General features: G+C 42.8%; 1 protein-coding gene across 1 annotated transcript; it reads right to left on the reverse strand.

Annotated features, from left to right (window-relative positions):
- Positions 1-929: 929 nt before the first annotated feature.
- LOC144949812 (aminopeptidase N-like) lies at positions 930-20,508 on the reverse strand. Its single transcript, XM_078879758.1, has 20 exons — positions 19,844-20,508; positions 18,420-18,562; positions 17,197-17,333; positions 16,446-16,572; positions 14,935-15,089; positions 13,402-13,515; positions 12,260-12,403; positions 10,957-11,022; positions 10,740-10,805; positions 9,301-9,473; positions 8,083-8,156; positions 7,615-7,748; positions 6,144-6,199; positions 5,487-5,634; positions 4,853-4,947; positions 4,139-4,249; positions 3,031-3,198; positions 1,800-1,940; positions 1,594-1,675; positions 930-1,241 (listed from the first exon to the last, which is right to left on the reverse strand). Exons 1-20 carry the CDS (start codon positions 20,506-20,508, stop codon positions 1,086-1,088), a joined length of 2,955 nt encoding a protein of 984 aa, XP_078735884.1. The 3' UTR covers positions 930-1,085.
- Positions 20,509-24,249: the final 3,741 nt, after the last annotated feature.

Genomic DNA, 24,249 nt, shown 5'->3' on the forward strand with positions numbered 1-24,249 from the left:
ACAACATTTACAATCTGAGTACGTTTCGCCAGTATTTACAACTAGCTTCATCAGGCGATATCCAGATTTGTGGAGAAGTCCACTTCAACATTATCTGTAACAACCCTTAGTATTTGTGTCGGGTGGTGGCCGGTTTTAACGACACATTTATATATTTACGCGATCTCACCCAAAAAACCTCTATTATGGATATTGGTCGCGAAACCCTACGTGTTACACCATTGTGGTCACCTCTACAAGCACTATCCAGGCTCATTGACTGCTGAGCCTCTTGAGGTCTGATGAGATGTGGCACATTGCAGATCATTTGGCCATGGGCACCACTAATTTTAATACAGGACAAAACAAATGTTCAAGTTGAATTAAAAATGTATTGTATTGTTTCCTTATACTAATCATCTTTTTTGAGAAATGTAGCATGCCATTTGTACAATTGTCATTTTCACATTATACATTTTAATTACAACCGTCTTCAAGTTCAGATGCATTGACTTTCATCAAACAACGAAGTTATTCTCCAAGTCATGAACTTACTTTATTACAGTAACCACAATTACTATTAACGCATTGAGATTTTAAAATACATTTATATAAATGTAATACAATGAATCAATCAGACATGATCTTTATTAAGCTTGGAAAACATCATGAAAACCTTTATTTACTTCTTATACTGCGTGTGCAAAAGTGATCTTCTATATGAAACCAAATGCTTTCTTCACCACCACCTAAAGTATACAAACATTCCACATGTGCAGTCTGAAAATTATATTTTGATTTACATGTTTGGACATTTTAACTTTTGTAGTTCTTGAACATTGGCCAGAGTAAAATGCAACAAAAGACGTTCTCTTACTCATATCGTGTATATTTAGTTGTACGCATTTAAGATGCAGTGAAGAAATATTAAGTTGAAATAATATACAAGTGATGGATTACACCCAATTACAGGTTACAGACCGGATGGAAATTTTTGTAACAATTAATTAATCACAGCACATGTTTCCAGTAGTGCCATTTAAAGGCAATTCTCTCTTCTCAGAATAGAAACTCATTGCAGGCAGTGAAATGTTTTTTGTGTCATCCTATGGTCTGATGTTGGCGATGAACCATTCGTCAATCCGTTTCTCATTGTCTGCACGCCACTTGATGTTGACCTTGGTGCGCTCCAGGGCCTGCTCAAGCGCTCGTGTTCCGGACCCGAAGCCGACTTCCTGGTTGTCGGCCTTGAACTGCTCGAGCTGAGCAGAGGCGAGAAGGGAGAGGTGAGCTCAGTCGGGCGGAGATAATTAGGGACTCGAAAAGCGTTGTATAGTGCGGTGGCATGGACCCTGGTGCAAGGAATAAAATGGGGCCCCATATCCAATTTTTGCTCTCTTATAGCTTGGAACCTGGTTCCCTTTTGGCCCATGGACCCCTGTGCAATTGCACCACCTGCACGCTCGTTAACTCTGACACTGGAATCAACGTAGGCAAAATGTCGTGTATGTACCTACTCATACGCGCAGTATATGCGTGCACTCACGCAATGAATAACATTGATGGGTATTTCATGAGTCCATGTCACTGTGGCTGAGCGTGTGCTTTCCTCACCTGCTTGAGCTCATATTCTGTGGAGAATCGTCCCGTAACTCCTTCAATGAGGCGTGAAAAGGAAAAGGAGCCTCCTCCGTACCTGCGACCAATCAGAGGACACGCGTACACACATCAACACGTGAAGCAGGAACGCACGAGCCTTTATCTCCGTACACCCGTCTGGCAATGAAAGTGGGATGCAGTGCGCATGAAGTTGAACTTACTCGGTGAAGATGTACTCCCAGTTGGCTCGGATAAAGTCCCAAGCCAGAGACTGTCCGACGACATTGCTGGCAATCCTCACGATGGTATTGGTTGCGTCCTGTTTCCGAATCATTGCGGGGTCCAGGGTGTACTCCAGATACCTGCACAGTGCACAAAAGGACGAGAATCTATGAGGTAGCAGTTTACTTTCAAACGTACGCACTATCACTCCTGTTATTTTGTTTAATTTTTAATGTACGGAATTTATTGTTAACTTTAAATCAGGGTAGAGTTCATGAATATAACATGTTCATTTTGCCTGGAAGACCTTGCCCTAACTAAGCATCGTATAATCTAAGCACATCATATTTCATGAATTTAAACAAAAACGAAATGTGTAAAAACAGATGTTAGCTTCCTGCTTTCTGCATACACCCACACTGCACTTGCTAATAGGTGTCTCGTATTTGATGATCTGCACAACTGACTGCTGCACACAAGTGTACTTCTCCTGAATTGAACTTCATTGATTAAATATCCACAATGGATAAAATGCTTGCATCTGTATTAATCAGCTCTGCTTCTGCGATCGAATTTTAGCTCAGGAATTGTACAACTTTTTGGTAATACATGAGGACCATTGTCAAAAAGATATCTTGACGAGCAAGCAAAAGCTATAATTCTCCAATTTTAAGAACTAGTTAATTTACTGTAACTTGTATCACTTCCAGAGTACAAGTCATTGCATGTTTTTTCTTTGTTTTTCTTTCTTGCACGCTAAAATGTTCCCTTACTGGCAAAATTAACTTAAAATTGGTCTTCACTGTCTTGACAAAAAAAACAGCGTTGGGCCATGACACTTTTAGTTGACTCTTCCTGAGTTATACTGGTAGGAACCTCCTGGTTACACCAGCCCACAGGGGACTATTGTGTCCGTCGTGCAGGGAGGGGCTGGGTGGGGATGGAGGGGCTGGGTGGGGAGGGGAGGGTGGGGAGGGACTGAGTGGGGAGGGTGGGGCTGGGTGGGGAGGAGCTGGTCACCCCGTGGTGCCCTTATAAAACTCAACGTTTGACCTACTCACGCCGGCTTGTGCCCGCCCTCACAGTCGGGCATATTTGCGGAATACACCACGCCGCCGTTGACCCTGGCCATTGACCGAGCAACCCAACGTTCCTACCAGCTCCCTCCGCAGGAATGTGTTAAACGATTCCGAGAGACGTCAGAAGAATCTACGCGTATGTTGGCAGCACCTGTTCAGGATCCAGGTCTGCTTGCTGCAAGCCAGTGCATCCCGGAGTTTATCGGCCTCCGTGGCGAGCGACGTCTCCTTGAACATCTTCCAACCAAAGTCCCACTCCGCCTGCCCACCCGCGGCAATCGCCGCGCAGTAAACCGTCGACTTGAGGTTCGCGTGGATACTGCACACCGCGGCCGAGTGGGCACATACAGAAAAAAAGAGAACGCGTCAGGAAAAATCATGCACATGCAGTACGCACGCACGCATGTATGTATTGTGTAATTAATTGCAAGGTGCGTTTGCCTTCGGGAGTTTTCAATTGTCAGTACAGAAGCCGACCGGTAGCTGTCAAAACAAAAAGCGTTTTGCGGGAGGGCAATATGGCTTTCTCTAACTGACCCGGGTGACCCATATTTTGATTTAAATTTGAACCTCTTCAATCCGAATCGATTCAATATGCCAAAAAACTTGGCTGAATTTCGTCACTTGGCGCACATATTTTTTTAACTTATTATTGGTTATTTTAGCCGTTCTTTTGTTATAAACAAGTATAAACACACTATATATTTTATTCTTCTTTTATGGAGATGGGGCACCGACTTTTGTTCCATGACCATTTTTCCCACACCTTGGCCACGAAATTTATAAAATTACCATGCCAACATTGTGGTCTCATTTTATCACTAAGTGGTGGGTGATATCACCAGATTGTTTGTGTAATATCCGGAATTACTCTTTCAGTATCATGTCCAACTCCTCCTGCTCTCAACACATTCAATTACGTTTTAAAGTTTTATGAGCCCACTTTGTCCGTGTTGTGTTAATGAAAAACAATGTTGATTTAAAGCTTTCGTGACTGCAGGGATTCATCTTCTTGGTTCTTTCGGTAAAGTCACGTAGAAGGGAAATAATAAAATAGTAATAAAAATTCATAAAATAATAATAGTAAATTATGTTTTATTTTTATTATTTTATAATTTCCCTTCTACGTGACTTTACCGAAAGAACCAAGATAAACAATGTGACAAGCAGCATGCTTGTCAACAAATGAAATACAATCGGACTTGTTTGCAATTACAAATAAGGAAGAAAGAAAGCTCTGTGAGTGTTGGACGGCTTACATATAATTGGCAGGATTTTCCATCCAAGCTTTATATATTTCGGATGCCTTCATCTCACAGGGGAGATGGTTGTAGGAGCACGCGAGCGAGATGGCGTTGACTTGGTTATACCTGCACGTCAGTTGTTTCAGGAAGTGAAAAGCATGTCGGGTCAAGCATTGCACACAGACATTTCCAGTTACGATTATGAACGAGAGAGATATATTTTTGGCAGTTCAAACTAACTTTTGACATTGGTTATAATTTATAGGTGAAACTGTTTACGTATTTAAAGCAAAGTTATTGGGGAACAATTATCACAGCGCCCATATATTGGAAGATAAGTCCTGTAATATATATTAGTAGTCAATACACAGTGTCTAGTCACCTTGTTTCCATCTTCAGAACCGAACTCTGAAGTGCAATAGTATACGCTACATCTGACACCACAGGTAGAAATTCATGTTATACCTGTAAATTAATATTCATTTTCATGTTTCAAACAAAGTTTGTATCTCTATGGGACCCTTTTGCCAGTATCAGCTTATTGAATGATAAAAAAGGATTAGCATTTTCTGGCATAAAGACAGGTGTTATAATGTTCAAACACCTGTAGTTGAATGTCTTAACACCTGTATTTATAATTCAAATGTTGTTTCTTTTTTGTATGTTGCTACCAGACTTGCATGCTTGAGTGTATTGTTTGCGAATATGGCTGAGAGGTTTGCAACTCACTGGTCGGCATGCCCTGCTGGGACATCGTTCCAGTTGTTGCTCACAAGGTCATTGTAGTAATTGTATAGTGGTATGACTTGCTGAAGGATGTATTTCTGCATACGGATTGAGACGCAACATTCAAAGTCGACTTAAAAACACACATTTAGAAACAGCTGGATAGGCTGGCTGTTACCATTTACAAATATGGATAAATTTTCGATGATGCAGGGATTCATCTTCTTGGTTCTTTCGGTAAAGTCACGTAGAAGAGAAATAATAATTCCTTTGTCAAGGCGCTCTTCCCCCTCCAACCCAACTTAAATATACGCTTCCAAGCCTGGTGGTGTTCATTCAGACGCTGTCTTTCCGACAGACCTGTTCTTTACCTGAGGACGGCTGCTTGCGTTGTGGCCGAAACGTCGTGAGAATTATTTTATTATGTTTAATTTGTATTATTTTATTATTTCCCTTCTACGTGACTTTACCGAAAGAACCAAGAAGAAAAATATGGATCAAATTATCGAGATGCTTTTAGTATGATTTAGTACTTATTCAATACTACGTACAAAATTGCTATCTGTCACACATGTTAACGTGTTGTACCTGCGCTGATGCTTGCATCGGCATTAAAGATGTTTGCGTGTGTTTGTACCTGCATGTTCCCGAATACTGCAGAGCGGTCAAGCATCTGCTTGAAGTAGGAAATGCTGGAGATGGTCGCCTGCCAGGGCTGGTACTTGCGCTCATTGACCAGGTAGAGTGTGGTGTTCAGGGCCAGCTCCACGTCTATGTGTTTCGCCCTGAAGTGGGTGGGTAGGAGGAAGAGGACAATGAAATCATATTCTGGATTAGGTTTGCTTGTAGTTTGAAAATTATGCTTTTTTGGGGGGATCGAACATCCATGGCCTTTGCTCCATCTGCCGAACTGAGCTCATCGCTCCATCTCTGAGTGGGCCTTTCTCTCAGGACTCTTCGCTTCTTTGGCTGCCATTCTGTCACCAGTCTCTTCCGTTGCCCACCTTCCCTTCTCATAATAAAGTGTCCTGCCCGAAGCCCAAGTACATTTATGAAGTCAATATGATGTCTACTTGCATATGTTCTCTCATGCACGTGTCCCTGTTTCTGTCTCTAAGTGCAGTTCCAAGCCTACAGCTCTCCATCCTTCGTTATAAGAGATGGCAATATCTTGGAGGCCTTTAATCATCAGTGAATAGATTATGGCTGATAACGTTGACGTGATATGTACAGGTTTATGATGCAGCTTTATGTGCTGCAGCTGGGCTTCCTGTGACCTCGTTGTTGTTCTCACCTGGCCAAGTTGAAGGCATCGTCGATGATTTGTGCTCTGTTGATCACGGGTATCATCTGAAAACAATCAAATGCAATCGGTTTTGAAATGTCAAGTACAGCTCAGAAGAGTTCCTCATAAACGTGACCATTCCTCTGTATTTTTGCATTTTTTATATATACCATTGTCAATAGGCTTTTGTATGATCCATGTATACAGCTCGAATGGATTTTTTTCCTTGTCATAGAGCACTTGCGTCGGTCAAAACATCCACGATATACCAATTATCTCTGTTTACGCATCATCGAATGTTGTAAGTAAAGCACACTGGCTGTGTGTGAGGAGCGTGTTAACAGATCTAATTAACGAATTGAGATTGTTGGGAGATATGTTGAAGCTATGAAGATGTTTTCTCTATAATTGATATGAATCTACGAGCTTTACTACCCGGCTTCGCCCGAGACTTGGATTCTTGTCTTGGATTAATACACGGCCTACGCGGATGGTTGGGGGGAAGGATGCGTGACGTCAGCAGGCACACTGCGTGACGCTGCCGCATGCGGGTGACATCACAGATGTGACGTCACCGCTCACTTGCCGTGCAAAATATATCCATTATTGCGCCCCGCCCCCCCAAAATACAAAAGTCTATTTTTATACTTGTTGCATTGTGTACAGTCTGGAAGTTACCCACATACCAAATTTCAAGTTTGTTGCATGTCGGGAAGTATACTAAACATTTCGAACAGACACACATATTCCTACATTTCCCTTTCATATATATAGATACAAAGATAACCCGATTTAATGCCGATGGCAAGATCAAACGTAATGCGCCATATCTGTGCATAGTGACCACCTTGCACAGCAGCTTCTTATAGGCTGCTGCAGGGTTACGTTTTGGGTAGCAGAGGACAGTGCTGTAACACCCATTGGTGTACTGTACTCAGTGCTCCCACGTTTATTCTCCCTGCCTTCACAAAACCACACTGAGCAGCATGGTGCAGTATGGTGAAATAACTCTCATGACCAGCACAGCATCGGGAGGCGTTCATCCAACAGCGGATTGTCAAATGTTTCTACAAATACATTGAATCTGTTTTGATCTATATTTGTCGTAAAATCTTGGCACTCCACCGTGCCCTCCTGTAAAGGTTTCCTGGCTTGGTTGGGACGGTGGGATTGTGGTCTGTGAAGTTGAGACTTAATGGACTAATTTCTTTATTTTTATACCTTTTTTTGTTATTTGTGCTTTTTGTTTTGGTGCCATTTGGTAATTTGTTTACTCATTTTTAATTTTGCTTGGTAATAAGGGTTATCATTTGCTTGGTGTGTAGGTGTGTGTTGGGCTTTTTTTGCACCATGTGTAACCAACTTTGTGTATGGGATTTGGTCCTTAAATATAATTAATGTACATCGTTGTGGGATGCTGTTGGCATGAATGACGACGATATAGAAAATGAAGTGTTATTATTGTGCTTAATTCACGTACTGCGAGGTCAGTTTGCAGCTGATTCAGCAGGCGATTCCAGTTGGCAACATCGTAGTTGACGCGGTAGTATCCAACTTCATCAATGTTGAGCAGGACCCATTTGTCAGCACTTTGTAGGTCGGGAAATATAGCATCTGACGTCATGCAGGAACCAATGAGTTGCAACAAGGACATGGGTAACAGGGACCAGAGATATATTGCTGCTTGCAGTTTGATAAAGTCACAACTGAATGATTGAATGGGAAAATGAAAGTGACTGCGCAGCAAGTGTTTCTCCATACACATGTTTCAAACATTTAAACGTTGAAAGTAGAACTGGCTCACACGTTGTAATAGTTACTTGATAAACAATTACAGAACAATTTTTTTTTAAATTAGCATGACTTGCATTTGACAAACTATTAATTACTCAATCCGTGTCAAAGAATATTGACAAAAAAAACCGAAACATGATAGACAAGTGCTTACCTTTAACTCCCAGTAACCACACAGTGTTAATGGGTCCATCCTTCTTCCATGTGATGGGCACATTCCACAGGTAACTGTAGAAACATTGGTTGTTATAATATTTTACTCGCAATTCAGTTGTTACAGAACATTACTTTTTTCAAATGTCTTAATACTGGATATATTCTCAGTGATATATTTAATTTACTTCTCCCATTGGAGAAGTTTTTTTTTCATTTCAAAATACCCATTGTAGGTAAATTTAACATTTTGAAACTTAGGACCATCCTAAAACAAGATGGTTTACACCAGAGGATTATGATGAAAAAGGATATTTGATGTCTATGAATGTGTATCCCTTTGTCAATCCACTGCTAGATGAAGGCCTCCCCAAGTTGTCAGCCATGGACGTTGTTTGACCATAGTTCACCACGCTGGTCAGTGTGGGTTGGTGAGGCAGAGGGGTTTAGGACTGATTCATATATCTCCTCCTTATGGTAGCCATGGCAGGGACTCAGACCTCCGGTTGTAGCACATATTCACAGCGTCATGTGCCACCACTCCAACTCCATCCACAGAATACTCTACAGGTATTCCTCGATTTTCGAACGGTCAGTTTACAAAATTTCGCAAAGAACAGAATTGACAAATTATGGGCACTTTTCGATTGACCAAATCGAATGGCTACGTTCACGAAGTTTCACACGACACGTGCCATGAGACCAAACAAGAACCACTCGGAAGGCTGCGTCATCTATCTGCGAGAGCGTCACGATATCCCTACAGGGCAACAGTAACGCCTCCACATCACCTTGCCAGTCATTCCAACATGCAGATCTTTTGGTGAGTTCCCAGAAAAGGTAAAAAAAATTTTTTAAATGATTATTCCATCGCTTTCATCTTTCTGTTCTTTATAATTGTTGTATTGTGAAAAGTAACATTGGTGTATATTTGTAGATGTAGGAGTAGAGTTGGAATGACTGTGAAACACGTCCCTAATTTTTCGTATTAAATTAATGAGAAAAGCTTATTCCGATTCACAAAATTTAGTTTTACGCGATTTTTTTGAAGAACGCATCCCTTCCGTAAATCAAGGGACACCTGTACTGTTTCAGTGTTGCGCGCTAAGAAAATACGGGCAACACAAGCACCGATTCTTGCAAACTGACTCAGGTGTTGTCTGAGGTTCATTGTACAATGTGTTCATCCTGTGAGCAGGAGGTACAGGGGGATACTCACTTGAAGGGCGATGGCCGCTCAACGACCGCTTCGGGGTCGATCAGGAAGTGGTTCTGGGTGACCTTGCCGTTGCTCGTATCGAGCTTGATCACAGGGTAGCCCATCTGGAGCGTCCATGTGTCCATGATCTCTTTCACCGTTTTTGGGAGGTTCACGTTGTTATTGTCCACCGCCTGCACCGACAATCGGACATTTGCGGTTGGCCAACTATCCAGTCAAATAAATCACATTCGTGTGCATTGTGATTGAGAAATAAGTTGAAATGAGGGCTACTATTCTAGTCAATGAAACTGAGGACCAAGAGAAATGTCTGGGATAATGTTTTGATGCCACCACACCTCACCTTCATCAACTTCTTTGTACCAGATCTCACGACACTTGTAAAGTTAACCCCTGCTCTTGTAGAGAATGGATCATGGAAGCAGACATCAGAGAGCGACCTCTGCAATCCCTTCAAGTGATCTCTGTTCCACACAGTAAATAGCAGCGCACTCCTACCCATCTTCCTACTTGGAGTAATGTTCATTGCATGACGGTAAAACTGATTTCTTTGAGCTAGAAAATGGTCCATTAATTGCAGAGCTAAATTTTACGTGATAGTTTTTTTGTGTGTGCCGTCATTTAGCAACTGGGCTTACACCTTTCGATTTAAAGCTTTCGTGACTGCAGGGATTCGTCTTCTTGGTTCTTTCGGTAAAGTCACGTAGAAGGGACCTGGTCTTCACCTGAGGACGGCTGCTTACGTTGTGGCCGAAACGTCGTGAGAATTATTTTATTATGTTTTATTTTTATTATTTTATTATTTCCCTTCTACGTGACTTTACCGAAAGAACCAAGAAAATGGGCTTACACCATCAACTTACTACATTTGAGAGCCTGATTTAATTACAGTTGGGTGCCTGGATGAAAGCCCAGCATCTCAATGGCGCTGCTCTTACCTCTAAGCTACTCGACTACCTCACGTGATTTTTATGTTGAGTGCAATTCCCGGGATTGAAACCATGATCTAGGATACGTTGGTTGAACACTTAAGGTGCAATCTTGATTTGAAGCTTTCGTGACTGCAGGAATCCATACTCTTTGGTTATTTCGGTAAAGTCACGTAGGTAGTAAAAATAATAGATCACGACGTTTCGATCGCAACGCAAGCAATCTTCATCAGGCCTAGAACTGTCGTGATCTATTGTTTCGATCACAATGCAAGAAATCGTCATCAAGCCTGATGACGATTGCTTGCGTTGCGATCGAAACGTCGTGATCTATTATTTTTCTACCTACGTGACTTTACCGAAAGAACCAAAAAGTACTTAAGGTGCTGTTCAATACCACGGCCGCTTGGCCGCCTCTTCTTGGACGCTATTCTCACTTTGTTGCAGACAGTAGGGCCTGTCAAGGATAGCTGTTTGCGTGCGCATCGCTGTGCCAGTGTCACTCTTTACCTTCTGCTGGTGAACCCACAGGTCATCCACCGCTGCATTGCTGAGCTGGTGAGCTAGGAGGTAAGTCTGCGTGCACACATGCGAAGCACCCATAAACACGTGGTGTAGACATCACATATTGAACATGCACATACGTCATGCGAATGTTGCTGAACTTTTCAAGAACGAATTATCGTCTGGAAATTGAAGGACCCTTTGGTGTTGATGATAGACTTACGTTTAGTCCTTCTACAAACACAGGCTCAGTGAGGAATGATGACAACATACGGAGCACAGATCCCCCCTGAAATTAGAAAGAAGGAACACAGAACAAGGCAGCAGGTCAAATGGACGGGAGATGTCTGTCACATAGGCTCAAAGGGTTGAAAAAACACCAGACATTATAATCTCAAGCATATACACAACACTGAATAATTAAATACATTTGGGTACATCCACTGATCTAAATCTTTAAAAGCCCACACATTCATGTTGCATACATTCACCAATTACTCTATCTTAAGTTCATAATACTTGCATAAAATCAATATGATTTAATTGCTGTATGTAATAAAGTCACATATTCCCTCCAGCAACTTAAGACCACTAAATTGACGACAATGATAATAAAATATTTGATTTAAAAATAAAAACTCAACCCTAAATCATGACAGTTGATTGCATTGAAAATTGTTAAAGCCCTACTTATACGCCCGGTGATTAAAAGGTATTGTGCATAAGTTATCTGACCAATGGAAGGTCGACAGATCAGGTTCCCTCCCATCTTATTCAACCCCTAGCCCTCTTCACCTCACAACACCGAACTTTGTGCGCAAGTTCTTGAGACAGGAACGAGGAAAGGATAGTTGATATCTCCCCTTGCCTCTCTCCGCAGTGTTGTTTAGGTGGCACCATCACCAAAGCAGTTTTTGCGTAATATCCAGGATAGGTATCAAATATAACCATGCGTAATTACTTGATTTTAACAGGTATTTGAACCTTATGGCGGGACCCCCAGGGTCCCGAATAAACGGAAGTCAAAATCGTAATTTATTTTTGGCGACTCTGTCCCACCGCGCACATAAACGCCGCGACCCGCCTGGCACAGATCATTCTGTTGTCATGTCGTCCAAGCGCAGCAGCGAGCAAGAATGCGCAGAAAAAACAAAACTTTGAAACTTTGATGAGCGCATCGTGTTGAGCTCGTCGAGAGGAATAGATTGCTGTGTCGTTCGCCTTCGACAGACATAAAATGACGGCGCAACGCAGTTTATGCGAGAGCCGGGGGCTTATGGGACCCCGGGTTTCCGCCATAAAGTTAATTTAATTATTAATATTATTCATATAATTGGTACCTTGGTACCATGCATCATGTGGTATGTATGTTGAACTTCTTTCGCGCCGTACGTAGCCAACCGCGCAAATCGGAGGTGTGCTCATGGGCCGAGGTAAGGATGTACAAAAACAGCCGTCACTTTAGGTCTTGAAGTTGTTTTGCAGTTATCGGAAGGCCGCATGGATGAGTGTGACTGCTCCACTACCTTGCTGTAGGAGATGGAGTCGAAAAGCTCATTGATTTCTCCCGGTGTGTTGATGTCCTTTTCAGCAGAAGATAGGGGGTGAGAGGAGACTAGGCTGTCCGTGGAAAACACGCGGTGCAGGTCCGACATCACGAAGAGATCTTTCTGTTTGTTGCAAAGGGGGAACGAATGATGTTCGTCATTTCTGAGTGGAAACACTGTGCAGGTTTTTATTCCCTTTCATTTTTTTTCTCATGCGACAGACCATCAGAGAAGACAGAGGAAACACTGTTTTTTCCCAAACCTCTTGCGCTAATTCTAGATTTGAAGCTTTCGTGACTGCAAGGATTCATACTCTTAGGTTTTTTCGGTAAAGTCACGTAGGTAAAAAATAAAATTAAAAGTTAATAAAAGTAATCATGGAAATAAAATAAAATAATAAATCACGACGTTTCGGAAGCAACACAAGTGTCCGTAGCTGTGACGGTCCCACCTGATGACGGAGACTTGTGTTGCCTCCGAAACGTCGTGATTTATTATTTTATTTTATTCCCATTATTACTTTGATTAACTTTTAATTTAATTTTTTACCTACGTGACTTTACCGAAAAAAACCTAAGAGTATGAACTCTTGCGCTAAATTTTACAAGCACTTCAAAAGACAATGTCTCTACATATGCTTGCACCTTGTCACGTTCTCATAATTTGCAAAAAATGTCTCATACTCGAGGTATGTTGGCATTTTCAGGTGATAAACTCAACTCTTGAGTATACTTTCATGCAAATAATAGGGAATGCTGATGAGGTGGCTGGGTGGATCAGAGGTCAGATTTTAGATCATTGAGCGAGCATTGCTGAGATGATCGTGGGTTCAAAGTCAGGCATCTGCCTGTGGTTACACTGGATTTGGAAGTGTCGTGAGTTAATGGTTTCAGCCAATGACCCCCAAAAAAGCGGCACAATAATTGTGGTTCTACACTTAATCTGGCAAGATTCCATTGCTGAAAATTTTACATGTAAATTTGATGATCATGAATTAAATATTACTCAGATGCCATGGGCCATTATCTAGCGTGTGCAATAGAGACGAATCGTTCCGTGAAAATGAACAAACATAAGATAAATATAGATGATGTGAGTAGACTGTCAAGATCGTGAGTTACCAATTCCCAAGTTGGCTCGGCATAGTCTGCTCCCAGATACTCCACGTAGCTGGCAAAGCCCTCGTTGAGCCAGAGGTCGTTCCACCATTTCAGCGTGACCAGATTCCCGAACCACTGCATTCAGCGGTGAACATAAAACATATGCATGTTATCACAGTCTATATTATTTATGTCAGTATGTTGAATGTCTTTCACCAAAGGTCAGGCCCATCAATGTGCGGTTCCAAAAGCATAGAGGTGGGAATAAAATTATGATACGTAGTGTGCCAAGTTGAGTACACCCCTGTGAAGGCTTGGTGATGGACATTTCAGATTATTGGTCCGCAAACTATGAGCTGGGTTAGCACGACCTCAAATCTGCAAACACTGCTGCCATGAGACATATGGATTGAAGGTCAACATTTTTGTAATCGCCTGCCTCAACATCGAAGTGAAATTGAACTGAATTTGTTTAAACTCAGCTTTTTGTTGAATCAATGAAAGTTTTTTTAAAAGCTATCTACCTCTGCCATGACCTGTGTAATGGGAAATTAATGACCTGGGAGTTAAGATAGCAAAAAAGGTTTGTTCGAGTGGTCGAAGCCCTTTAAATATTTAATTTGCCTGCAACATGATATATTCCTATCTACGTTACATTACCGAAAGACCCAAATAATATGATCTATTCCAGTTTTGCATTATGCACATAGTTGCACACTAAAGGATTTTCATTTCTAAAAATGTCAATTTCTGACAGATTTCAAGAGCCTCCAGTGTCTTTTTCACCGCAACCCCACAGCTTAACTCTTAGCTACCCACGTGTATTTTTTTAATCAAATAAATTAGAATACATTTATGTAGCACTTTACTTTGTATTGCCGTTTGTGTCAAATTGCTGTCAAAGTTACGGATAGTATTCTAATGTACAACCCATTGTCCGTTCGCCCTTGGATGAACAATGGTAAGACCATTGTTCATGCTGGGTCAGTGCGGCCTATTGTTCCTGTGTAGCTGGTGCTCTAAGTGTGTAAAAACATTCACAAATAAATACATAATAGCGTGCTTTGCCAAGGCAGGCTGCCCAGGACCAATTCAAACGTCACTCTCCATTAATGTTAGCCTTCGCCTGAAAACGAACGAAGCTGGCTTGGAAGCAGCGGTCTCTTTTTGAGAGCAGCAGCAGCAGCGTTGTGCACCACAGCGCCCGTGTTGCGGTAAAAATATCCCTCGGAGTTAGGATACATTTATGTAAACGTTTATTTTTATTGCCATTTGTGTTAATTTGATTTCACCTCTAGTTATGGATAGTATTATACAGTACAGCCCATTGTCCATCCACTCTTGGATGAAGGCCTCCCCTTGCTGTGTCGGTCATGGGGTTTGACCATTCTTCATACTGAGTCAGTGCGGGGTTGGCAAGGTAGGCTGTCCAAGACTGATTCAGACGTCACTCTCCACTGATGTTATCCGGGGCCGGATAATGTACGAAGCTATTTGGAAGCAGCAGTCTCTAAGAACAGCAGCGTTGTTCACCACAGTGCCTGTGTGCGGTACCTGATGCGCCAGCTCATGCGCCACGACCGAAGCCACCCGCTCCTTGTTGCCGTTGGACGACTGCACCGGGTCGTACAGCAGCGCCGTCTCGCGGTACGTCACCAGGCCCCAGTTCTCCATCGCGCCGGCGGCAAAGTCCGGCAGCGCGATCTGGTCTGAGGTGCACGGACAGCCGAGATTTGTGAGCCGCCGAGCGAGCAGGAGTTAGAACTCGTCAGAAGAGGATGTGAATTTACAACAGTCATGTGCGGCATTCGTCGACTCGGGACGTGAATACGATCATGGTTAAGATTATTGTAAGTTTTATTTAGTGTTATATAGTGTCGTTCATGCAAATTGATTATCACAATTGCTGAGGAACACATGCGAGCTAGAAGGCAGCGAGGCAATGAAGTTTTTTGATGGTGATTTTTTTTCGTTCTGGAGAATGCATATCCATTAGTGTTTTTTTTCATTTAAAAATGCGAGAACACTAATGCTGAATATCAAATTAGAGTAAGTTTCCATTTGTTTTTTGTTATATTTGCAGTTTTCAATTACATTCTGTACTAAGATTTTCGATAGCATTGTGTATTTTTTTTCTCCAATCCTATACCCCCTGGGGTAACCTGTGAACAAAAGCTTTTATTTTTTCTAATACGGCCTATCCTGGGTGAGCAATAAATAAACCAACGACACTCGCTCAAGCTCTGTTGTCCTCTACATATACAATTAATATGTTTTCATCCAATTAATAAGTTGTTCCACACGTGGGAGAAAACCAGAGCACCCGGTGAAAACCCGCACGTGCGAGGGGGCAATACTCTAGCCCACACAGAAGGGATTTGAAATTCCTCCGCGTTTTGCTGAACCGCCTTTTGCAGGAAAGCCAGGGTAACGGCACCTCGGCACGCCGGGCGAGGGAGTTTCGCAACACTCGTGTGAGCCATCATACCTCTCGCCTCCACGGTGCTGGATTATAGGCATGCACCACCACTGCCTGGCTTTGGCCTGGTGAGTTGCCTCATTGCCCAAATTTGGTCAGTCAGCTCCTGGTTGCACGTCGTGGGGATTATCTTTGTACCAAATGTTACCACACTGGGCAGTCCACCTTGGTGAATGTGGGGAGCACAGATGTTGTAGTGTGTAGCACAGTCCAATTGAACTTTCTGCACTGCATACAAGGTAAGCCCTAGTGTGGCAATGCAACGTCTGGTCATGCATTAAACGTTATCCAGCACTGGGCAATTACTTTATATACTGTGTGTGATTTTATAGTATGTTCTATTAGCAGTACCCAGCATATAGACTGCACAGCCATGTGGTCATCAGTAAAATACTGCACAAGACGACCCCAACTCGTACAACAGTCGTACAACAATCCTACCCCAAGTCACACACCACCACCAGGCAATCAATCTCACTCGGCATACATTGCACCATTGGAGCACTGGCGATGGTTGTCCGTGAGGACTGGAGTTTGAGAAGCACCCTGAGTTGGTGCACACACATCGTGGCAGTTAGGTGCCTACCAGACTTGGGAAGCGGGTAGGCCACTTTGTAGTAATCCGCAAAGAAGTTGAGAATGTTGCCGGTGATATTGAGGGCATAGTCTGCCTGGCCATCGTCCACCGCCTGCGGCCGTGCCCAGATGCGAATCTGCACACACACACACACACGCGCGCGTGATAAGAGTGACGTTAGCCAATGATTTGTGTCTCGTTTATCGACTAAGCACAATTTGTAGATGTTGAGAGACACCACTGTCTCCTTAGGCTATAGGTTAACATGCAATGCAAGTTTGGCGAATCCAGTGGGACCTCATGGCAGTGGACTGAGTGATACATTATCACAAGAGGATCATGTGCGTATGTTGCCTCGATTGATCTCATCTTGTGTGCGGTTAATGAAACACGTGGCAGACAAACGCTGTTTCTCCCATAATGGGATTTGTACCTGGACAATGTTAGTTAGAATCTAAATAGTTTTTCTGCTTTTGGATCTTTGACCTTTGTGGGATAAAGAAAGGTGTATCTTTATTTGTGCCGTTGTCCACTAGCCATCTAGTTAGGCATAGATAGTTAGAAATTCCTGTTGGGGTCAAGGAACGTGATGGAGAAAGAATTTTGACAACGGGCATAATGTTCTCGCTCCTACCCCTTTACTTACCCAGCTCACAGCAACTAAGCCTCGCTGGGTTTTTTCTGCATCTTGGGACAAGCCACAGACAGGGTTTTAGCCATAGAGTATGTGATTGCAGTCGAGGAAATGTTCAATACACACCTGTGTGCCGTTTTCTATTTTCTCGATGTAAGTAAATTCGCACACGATGAAGGCCAGCAGGTAGGTGGACATCTTGAGAGTTGTGTTGAACGTGGTTTCTCTCCAGGTAGTTGTCTCAACTGTGATGTTTTTTTCATCTGGAAATGTATAATAGTGTCATCATCAAAGTTGGAAGCCAATTGATGGACCATCACCGATATAAACCAGCTCTGCATCTCCGTGAATTTAAACTGAACTCGTCTGTCGGAAAGGCAGCGTCTGACGCTGTCTTTTCGACAGACCTGTTCTTCACCTGAGGACGGCTGCTTGCGTTGTGGCCGAAACGTCGTGAAAATTGTATTTTATTATGTTTTATTATTTTATTATTTCCCTTCTACGTGACTTTACCGAAAGAACCAAGAAGATGAATCCCTGCAGTCACGAAAGTTTTAAATCGAAATTTAAACTGAACTCGTTTAAACTTTCCAAAATGTTACCGTGAGTCCAGGACAGCTTTTAAAATTGGTCCAGTGCTCTCGTGGACTTTGGGAAAAGAAATCAGTGACTGGTGCATGATGACAGGAACTTTTTTCCTATTATTGAAACAATTTCATTTTGTCGTGATAATTGTTTGCAGTTTTTTACCTATATTCCAATTTTGCTGTCTAGAACAAAAGCACAAAGTACTGCATTTTGACTTCCAATCAGACCTACTGTAAGCAGAATCTGCATGCAACATGAGGCAATGATCTGGAAGTGACATTGTAAGCCTTTAACTGACATTCTTCAATGGCTGCGTTGCCACAACCTCTAGGCTCAGACCTCTCAAGTGTGCGCACAACTGAAAAGGCTTTTGAGAATCATGTTTCGTTATGGAAATTTCATACTGAAACTTAAAGCCTTGCCAGATGCCGGGCCCGCCGTTGATTGTTATCATTCCCGCAATAAGTCTACATTGTGAACATAAAGACAGAAAAAGAACGTGGATTGCCCAAGTCCACTGCACAACCAATGGCCACACTTTGTTCATATACTAGGTTCCCTTGTGAATAAGATAATGGTGGACAGGGTCGTGCTGCTGGGTTGGAATGGGCCCTGGTTCAAGACATGAAATGGGGCCCCCTTAATATCCCTCCCTCTTCATAGCCGAGCACTTTTCCCCTGGTGCAGTTTCACCACCTGCACACTCAATAGCAAGGCCACTGGATGAGCATGACAATAATGGTAATCGTGGGGTCTCTCACCTATTATGGGCATGTTTGAGATGGCCTTGTGCTCGGGTTTGTGAATAATCGTCACGTCAAACGTAGCCTTCATGGCCGGCTCGTCGAAGCACGGGAAGGCCTTGCGTGCGTCCGTGGGCTGCATCTGCGTGGTGGCCACAACCCTGTGAGGGGCAAGGAGAGTGTAGTGGTGCGATATCATCAGTGAGGATGGAACAGCATGGAGGCAGTGATGGGAGTGGGCAGAATAACGGGCAGAAGAACGCGCAGCACGGATTAGTAACATTGAATATCGAACTCGAAGCCGTACTTTTGGAGAGCAACTGATATGATTCATTTTGTGCTTCCATGGTAGATTGTGTGTACGTTTTGTCCACTTCCTACCCCTTTTCGAGACTGGAAAAATTCTGAACATTAGCAGTAGCCTACATGTAGCACCGAGACGGTGGTGGCAGTCTTTATAACCATAATTAGCCATTGTCTATCCACTGATGGATGAAGGGCTCTACACACTGTCGCCATCTATCCTCGAGTCCATCACACTGCTGGAAATTGAGCTGATATCATCACTAACATTCGGAGTTGGTTCCACCTTTACTGATATAACCATAATTTTTCCCATGCACACTTAAAAACAAATGCGGTGCGTACCAATGCAGGTGTAAGGGTGTGCAGGAGCGACGTGCCAAGCAGCCTTAGTGTTCAACACCTTGCACTGATGGCGAGTGACCACCAACTTGGCTGTGTGTCAATTACAGGTGCGAACAATTACAGCATGGCCAGAGGTGAATATGATCGGTCTCATAATCTCACGATCCCTGTCTGGGTCTCGTGGCTATTTAAATGCGTGAGGGTTGTGTCGTATGTGTACGAGTGTAGTTTCCCCGTGTTAGTGTGATGTGAAGGTGCTGGGTGGTGTGCACGGGAAAATGGGGTGGGGTGGGACGGCTGACTCCGAGGGTGCCAGTTACCTTCGTTCACTGCGCTAAGGTTACAAGTTGGAATCCGCACCTCTGATTACATAATTCTTTGTTTTTTTAAACCGCACCTTCATCAAGTTTTTTTGTCCATTGGTCGATGATGTTATTAGCTTTTTCGTACGTAACATTTATTAACCTAATCTTTTTTAGTTTGTATGAGTGTAATGATGTACCAGTAACCAACAAAAATGTGGTCAAATTCTAATTACACATCTTAGTGTTAATTTGCTTTTCTCTCCTTGTGCACAGGATTTTGAATGGGTGTGCAGTTAAACAATTGAATGGGGCTTAAAGTGTTTTATGTTTCTGGCATCAACCCCCCCCCCCCAGTTTTCCATGTTGAGGGGGGCTAGAACCCCCTACCGGGGACTACATCCTCCACCCCTACATTCCCTGTGAGTATAAATCCGGCCGCACACACACGCACACACACACGTACACACACGTACACACACACACACGTACTTGCGAACTCCACCCTCCGTGTACTCGCTGCGGTAGAAGCCCGCGAGGTCATCGGCCAGCTCGCCCACGAACTCGGTGGCCATCGTGTAGGTCGCATCCTTCTGCAGCGGAGCCTTCAGCTCCAGCACCAGGTACTGGTTCTTGGGCTCCAGCCAGGAGCTTGTCACCTCCAGATTGTTCCCCGAGGAGTCTGTGAGAAGAGCCAAGTGGCCACCCTTCGCGGTGTAGTTGAGTTTGTTGCTGTGGATGATGACGAAGTCCGTTGGGACCAGGCACTGGAACTCGACGGTCGAGTCGCCGCTGAACGTGTAGAGTTTGGTGACGGGGTCCGGTTCTAGCTTTGGCCAGAGCTTCACCTTGTAGCTGATGGGCACCATGTTCTTAGGGAGGCGAATGTTGTTCCAAGGTCCGGGGTGCATCGTTGGAGTGGGCTTCTCGCTTGGTGGTGCTGTTGGCTTCCCGCTAGGTCTCGCAGTTGGCTTCTCAGTTGTAATGTCGGAGGGCTTCGGAGTTGTCTTCTCGGTGGGCACAGGGGCAGCTGGCTCTTTGTTGGCGTTCACCTCGTTGGAGTAGACTACTGACAGAGCGATGATGGCCGAGAGCATCCCCACGAAGAGGACCCCCAGTAAGGCCACCACCAACTTGCTCATTGCGATGCCGGACATTATTCTTTTTTTTATTAATTTTTGAGCACGAAATCCAAATTCTTTAGATCTAGAAGAAACTCCACGGGGAGGGAGGAGGAGCAGGACCCGTTAACACACGAGACGGTGGGGGGGGCGATGAGATATGAGCAGAGACGGGTTCTGCCAAGAGCCGGCTGCTGGTGTGACCACCAATAGCTGAGTGCCGGTGTCACCTCCAGGACAACCAAGGTTCCCGTCTTTTTCAATTGATACGTCTGCTCGCGAGCGTGGTTAATGATTACCCACTCGGGTATCGAGAACAGCCAATAGGTTCACCAAACGCGGGCTCTAAATTGTCCTCACCAATGTCGGCGATTCGCATTCTGAGAAAAAAAAGAGTTTAACATTTTTTTTTTGATGGGGAGGTGCAGGTCTGTGTGCTGTGGGTCAAGGCTTTTGTCAATAAACACTTAAAATAGTGTTATATCATTTGAGTTGATGACCCTTGCTGGCATATCTTGTGTTTTAGATATTTCTTTTGATGTTAGGATACATTTAGTGTGGTTAAGAGTACTATATTTTATTACAGTCGCAGTGTCGATTTTATAGGAGTCTCTTTTGTGATATGTGTATGTATTTTGAACTTCTTTCGCGCCATACGTAGCCAACCTTGCTATACGGAGGTTTTTGCGGGAAGGATAACAAACTATGTGTCTCTGTGCGAGTCTATGTGTGTATGTACGTTGAACTTCGTTTGCACTGTACGTCACCAACCGTGCTAATCGGAGGTGTGGGGGAAGTACAACAAACTAAACACTGCAGTGGTTACCAAACATTGCTTCACGCCTTTTGGCGTCCTCTGGTCTAACACCGTTTGAGACTAGGCTCAAAAGAAAGATGTCTCTGGTGTGGTCCAATCAGTTTCAAAGACAATGCATATATTACACTGGTCAACACACTTTTTCTGGCATAAGGTATTCCAACGGGTTTAAGGTAATTTTGGGGTGCTGATTCCAAATCTGGCATCAGTTTTTGTCTATCACATCAGGTTTTTTAGATATCCAATATTGCATTTTCAATAAAAACTGCAGAAGAAAAATGTTAAATAAATGTGGATATCTACACAAAATGATATTATAAACACACTATCCTAAAAATACAGCACCATATTTTAACACTAAAGCAGTCACTGACTCGCAACAACTTGCAATCATAAGTGACAGAGTTAATTTCGGGTAAAATCAATGAAAATGTGGTATGCCGATAGCATAAAAATGAGATGTGATAGAGCAAATCTGAGATGAGATTTGGAATCAGCACCCTGAAATTAGTCTAAAACAGCTGCAAAAGTCCAGGCCAGAATTTTTTTTTTGTTGACCAGTGTTATCAGAGTATGTTTTTTGTTTGCATTCTGACCACAAGTATTGTGGTTAATGCGGGCATGATTCCTTGGTGTTTTAGCATCTTAACACCTGTTTTGTTGCCAGAAAAAATGGGAAAACCTATTCTCAAACATTGCTTTGTAGCAGATATTTTTTGGGTGAGGGTTAGGTGGTGACTTGTACATGTTCGTCTTTTTGTTTTTTTTTTGCACTTGGCTCTAAACGTTTGTATCCGGAGGTTTTGAAGGGTGCTAAGCACGTTAAAATACACCAGATTTCTAATTTGAACAATGTTAATATCTGAATTCTGGAATGGCGAAGGCTTTTCGATTCGAGGGCAGCGAACAGAGATCCAGGTGTTAGTGGAGCAGCTGTTGAAGGCTGTCCAACAGATCACTGGACTGCGCTATTGATTTAGTTTTGATTAATGAAAATCGATACTGGCGCCCATGATGGGTTCGTTGAATCTTGCGTGGAAGAAACCCAGAATTTTATATACATGCAAATGTTATCCTACATTATTGTCACACAACTTTATCAGTGTTTTGCAAGTGAGGATTGCGAAAGAGAGATAATGAATTATCTATCGCACAGGAACACAAATGCATAGTCTGATACAAAGGTCTGTTGGCCAATCTCTTAGCAGTGAATATGTAAAATGCACTCAAGTGTCGTCTGGATGCAAGATGTAAATGTCAACACTTGCAAGAGAAGTATATTTTATGTGCGAGTAACATAATAAATAAACACAATACGCTTCTCTCTCCCTATAAAAATAATGACAGTATAATTGAAACATCCCATCAAGGCATTTCTGGGAGCGCATAATTTTATCAGCATTAATTCAAATACAAGTGAAGTATTTGCCTGTTTCGGCGTGCAGTGTCTCATCAACAGTCAGACTTGACTCTGGAGCTCTGCAACCTATAAATGTCCATGGTGGCTATTATCCAAGAATTGTCCAGGCTCAAGCCTTCTTAGCTTTCGAGATATGATCAGATTGGGCATATTTCGTGTGGTTTAGTCATTACCTAAGTACCGTGGGGAAAAAAAACATACTTCTTGTTTTCTCTTGTGCAATCGCACAGTGAGATAAGTATCCAGATATAATTTGATAAAAAAAAGAAATAACACGTGTCAAAGTACACAGGGGCAATATGTATATTATTTCTTATTTAAGGTACATTCATAACCCCAAACATGCTTTCTATAGTGCAATATATGTTTTACCTTTGACCACCTCACCTAGTTTATTATTATATTATGCAATATATAAGTTGACAGCAGTAAGTCATTGAAATTGATAAGCATGGTACACACAAAGTTTTACTCTGAAGAAATAGTGGGAACATGAGGTCTAATGGAATGGAGTTTGATTTCGCTCTTGTTTTGAAAATTGCCTTAAGTTTGTGTGTTGATGTGGTTGTCATTTTCGGTGCTTCACTCTGCCAGAGGAATGTGGAATTTCCACAACTGACTGTGGACTGTAACCGGTTGGCTTGTAATGATTTTCTCCTCCAGGAATGTAATGAATTGTCATGATTCAGGATCACAATTCGATTCACGATTCCATTCTTTTGGTCTTAGTGTTTCCGAGTTCTTTGTATTGTCTGTCTCGTTACTGTCTTGGTTGTTGTCTCAACTCGTGTCATCGACCGAAAGCGACATTTATATGAAGTGAAATGAATCGCTTCGTATGTGGATGATTCGATAAAAGTTACTGAATGTATTTGAATCAACGTACAAATGTTTACGTGCCTTGTAACGAGTGCATGAGCATTGATCTGTACCTTTTGACTCGAAACCCACATCGTAATTTTCACAAGTGTAACTATCTGATTGGCTGATTGTATATTAGTTTAACTGATTATATATCTTGCATCTGCATACAGACCAGTTTGTTTAATAAAACACCCATTATTGAATTCAGAATTTTACTTATTTTTGCCTAAATTCCAGCTCTATATCGAAAATAATGGTTTGACTGCCATGTGCAGTTCAGAACTCTGTGACAGAGTGGGTGGGAAAGTGCTGACCCCAAGTGTGACTAAGAGGTCACTTGAAGGGTTTCCAGAAGTAGTTCTGTGATGTATGTTTCCACTGACCGTTCTCTGACACGGGGTCGGTGAGCTGCTCTGTCGGAGTTCATCGTGGAGTATTTGTCTCGTGACATGATGCCGATATCACTCTACGGATAAGATTTGGGGCAAAATACATTAAAAATTACCAATCAACTTTCTGACAGCCACTCAACTGCCACTCGCATGGACCCTACTCGAGTGTCGCGTGCATGAACTCTTTGACCTGGCTTGCCCATTCATTCCTTGCAGGTGGTCAACGGCAACATCGAGATAAGCCCTGCACAATATGTGTTGAAACATTGCAGTGTACTATAAAG

This window comes from Lampetra fluviatilis, chromosome 3 (genome assembly GCF_964198595.1).
Source record: "Lampetra fluviatilis chromosome 3, kcLamFluv1.1, whole genome shotgun sequence".
NCBI classification, from domain to species: domain Eukaryota; kingdom Metazoa; phylum Chordata; class Hyperoartia; order Petromyzontiformes; family Petromyzontidae; genus Lampetra; species Lampetra fluviatilis.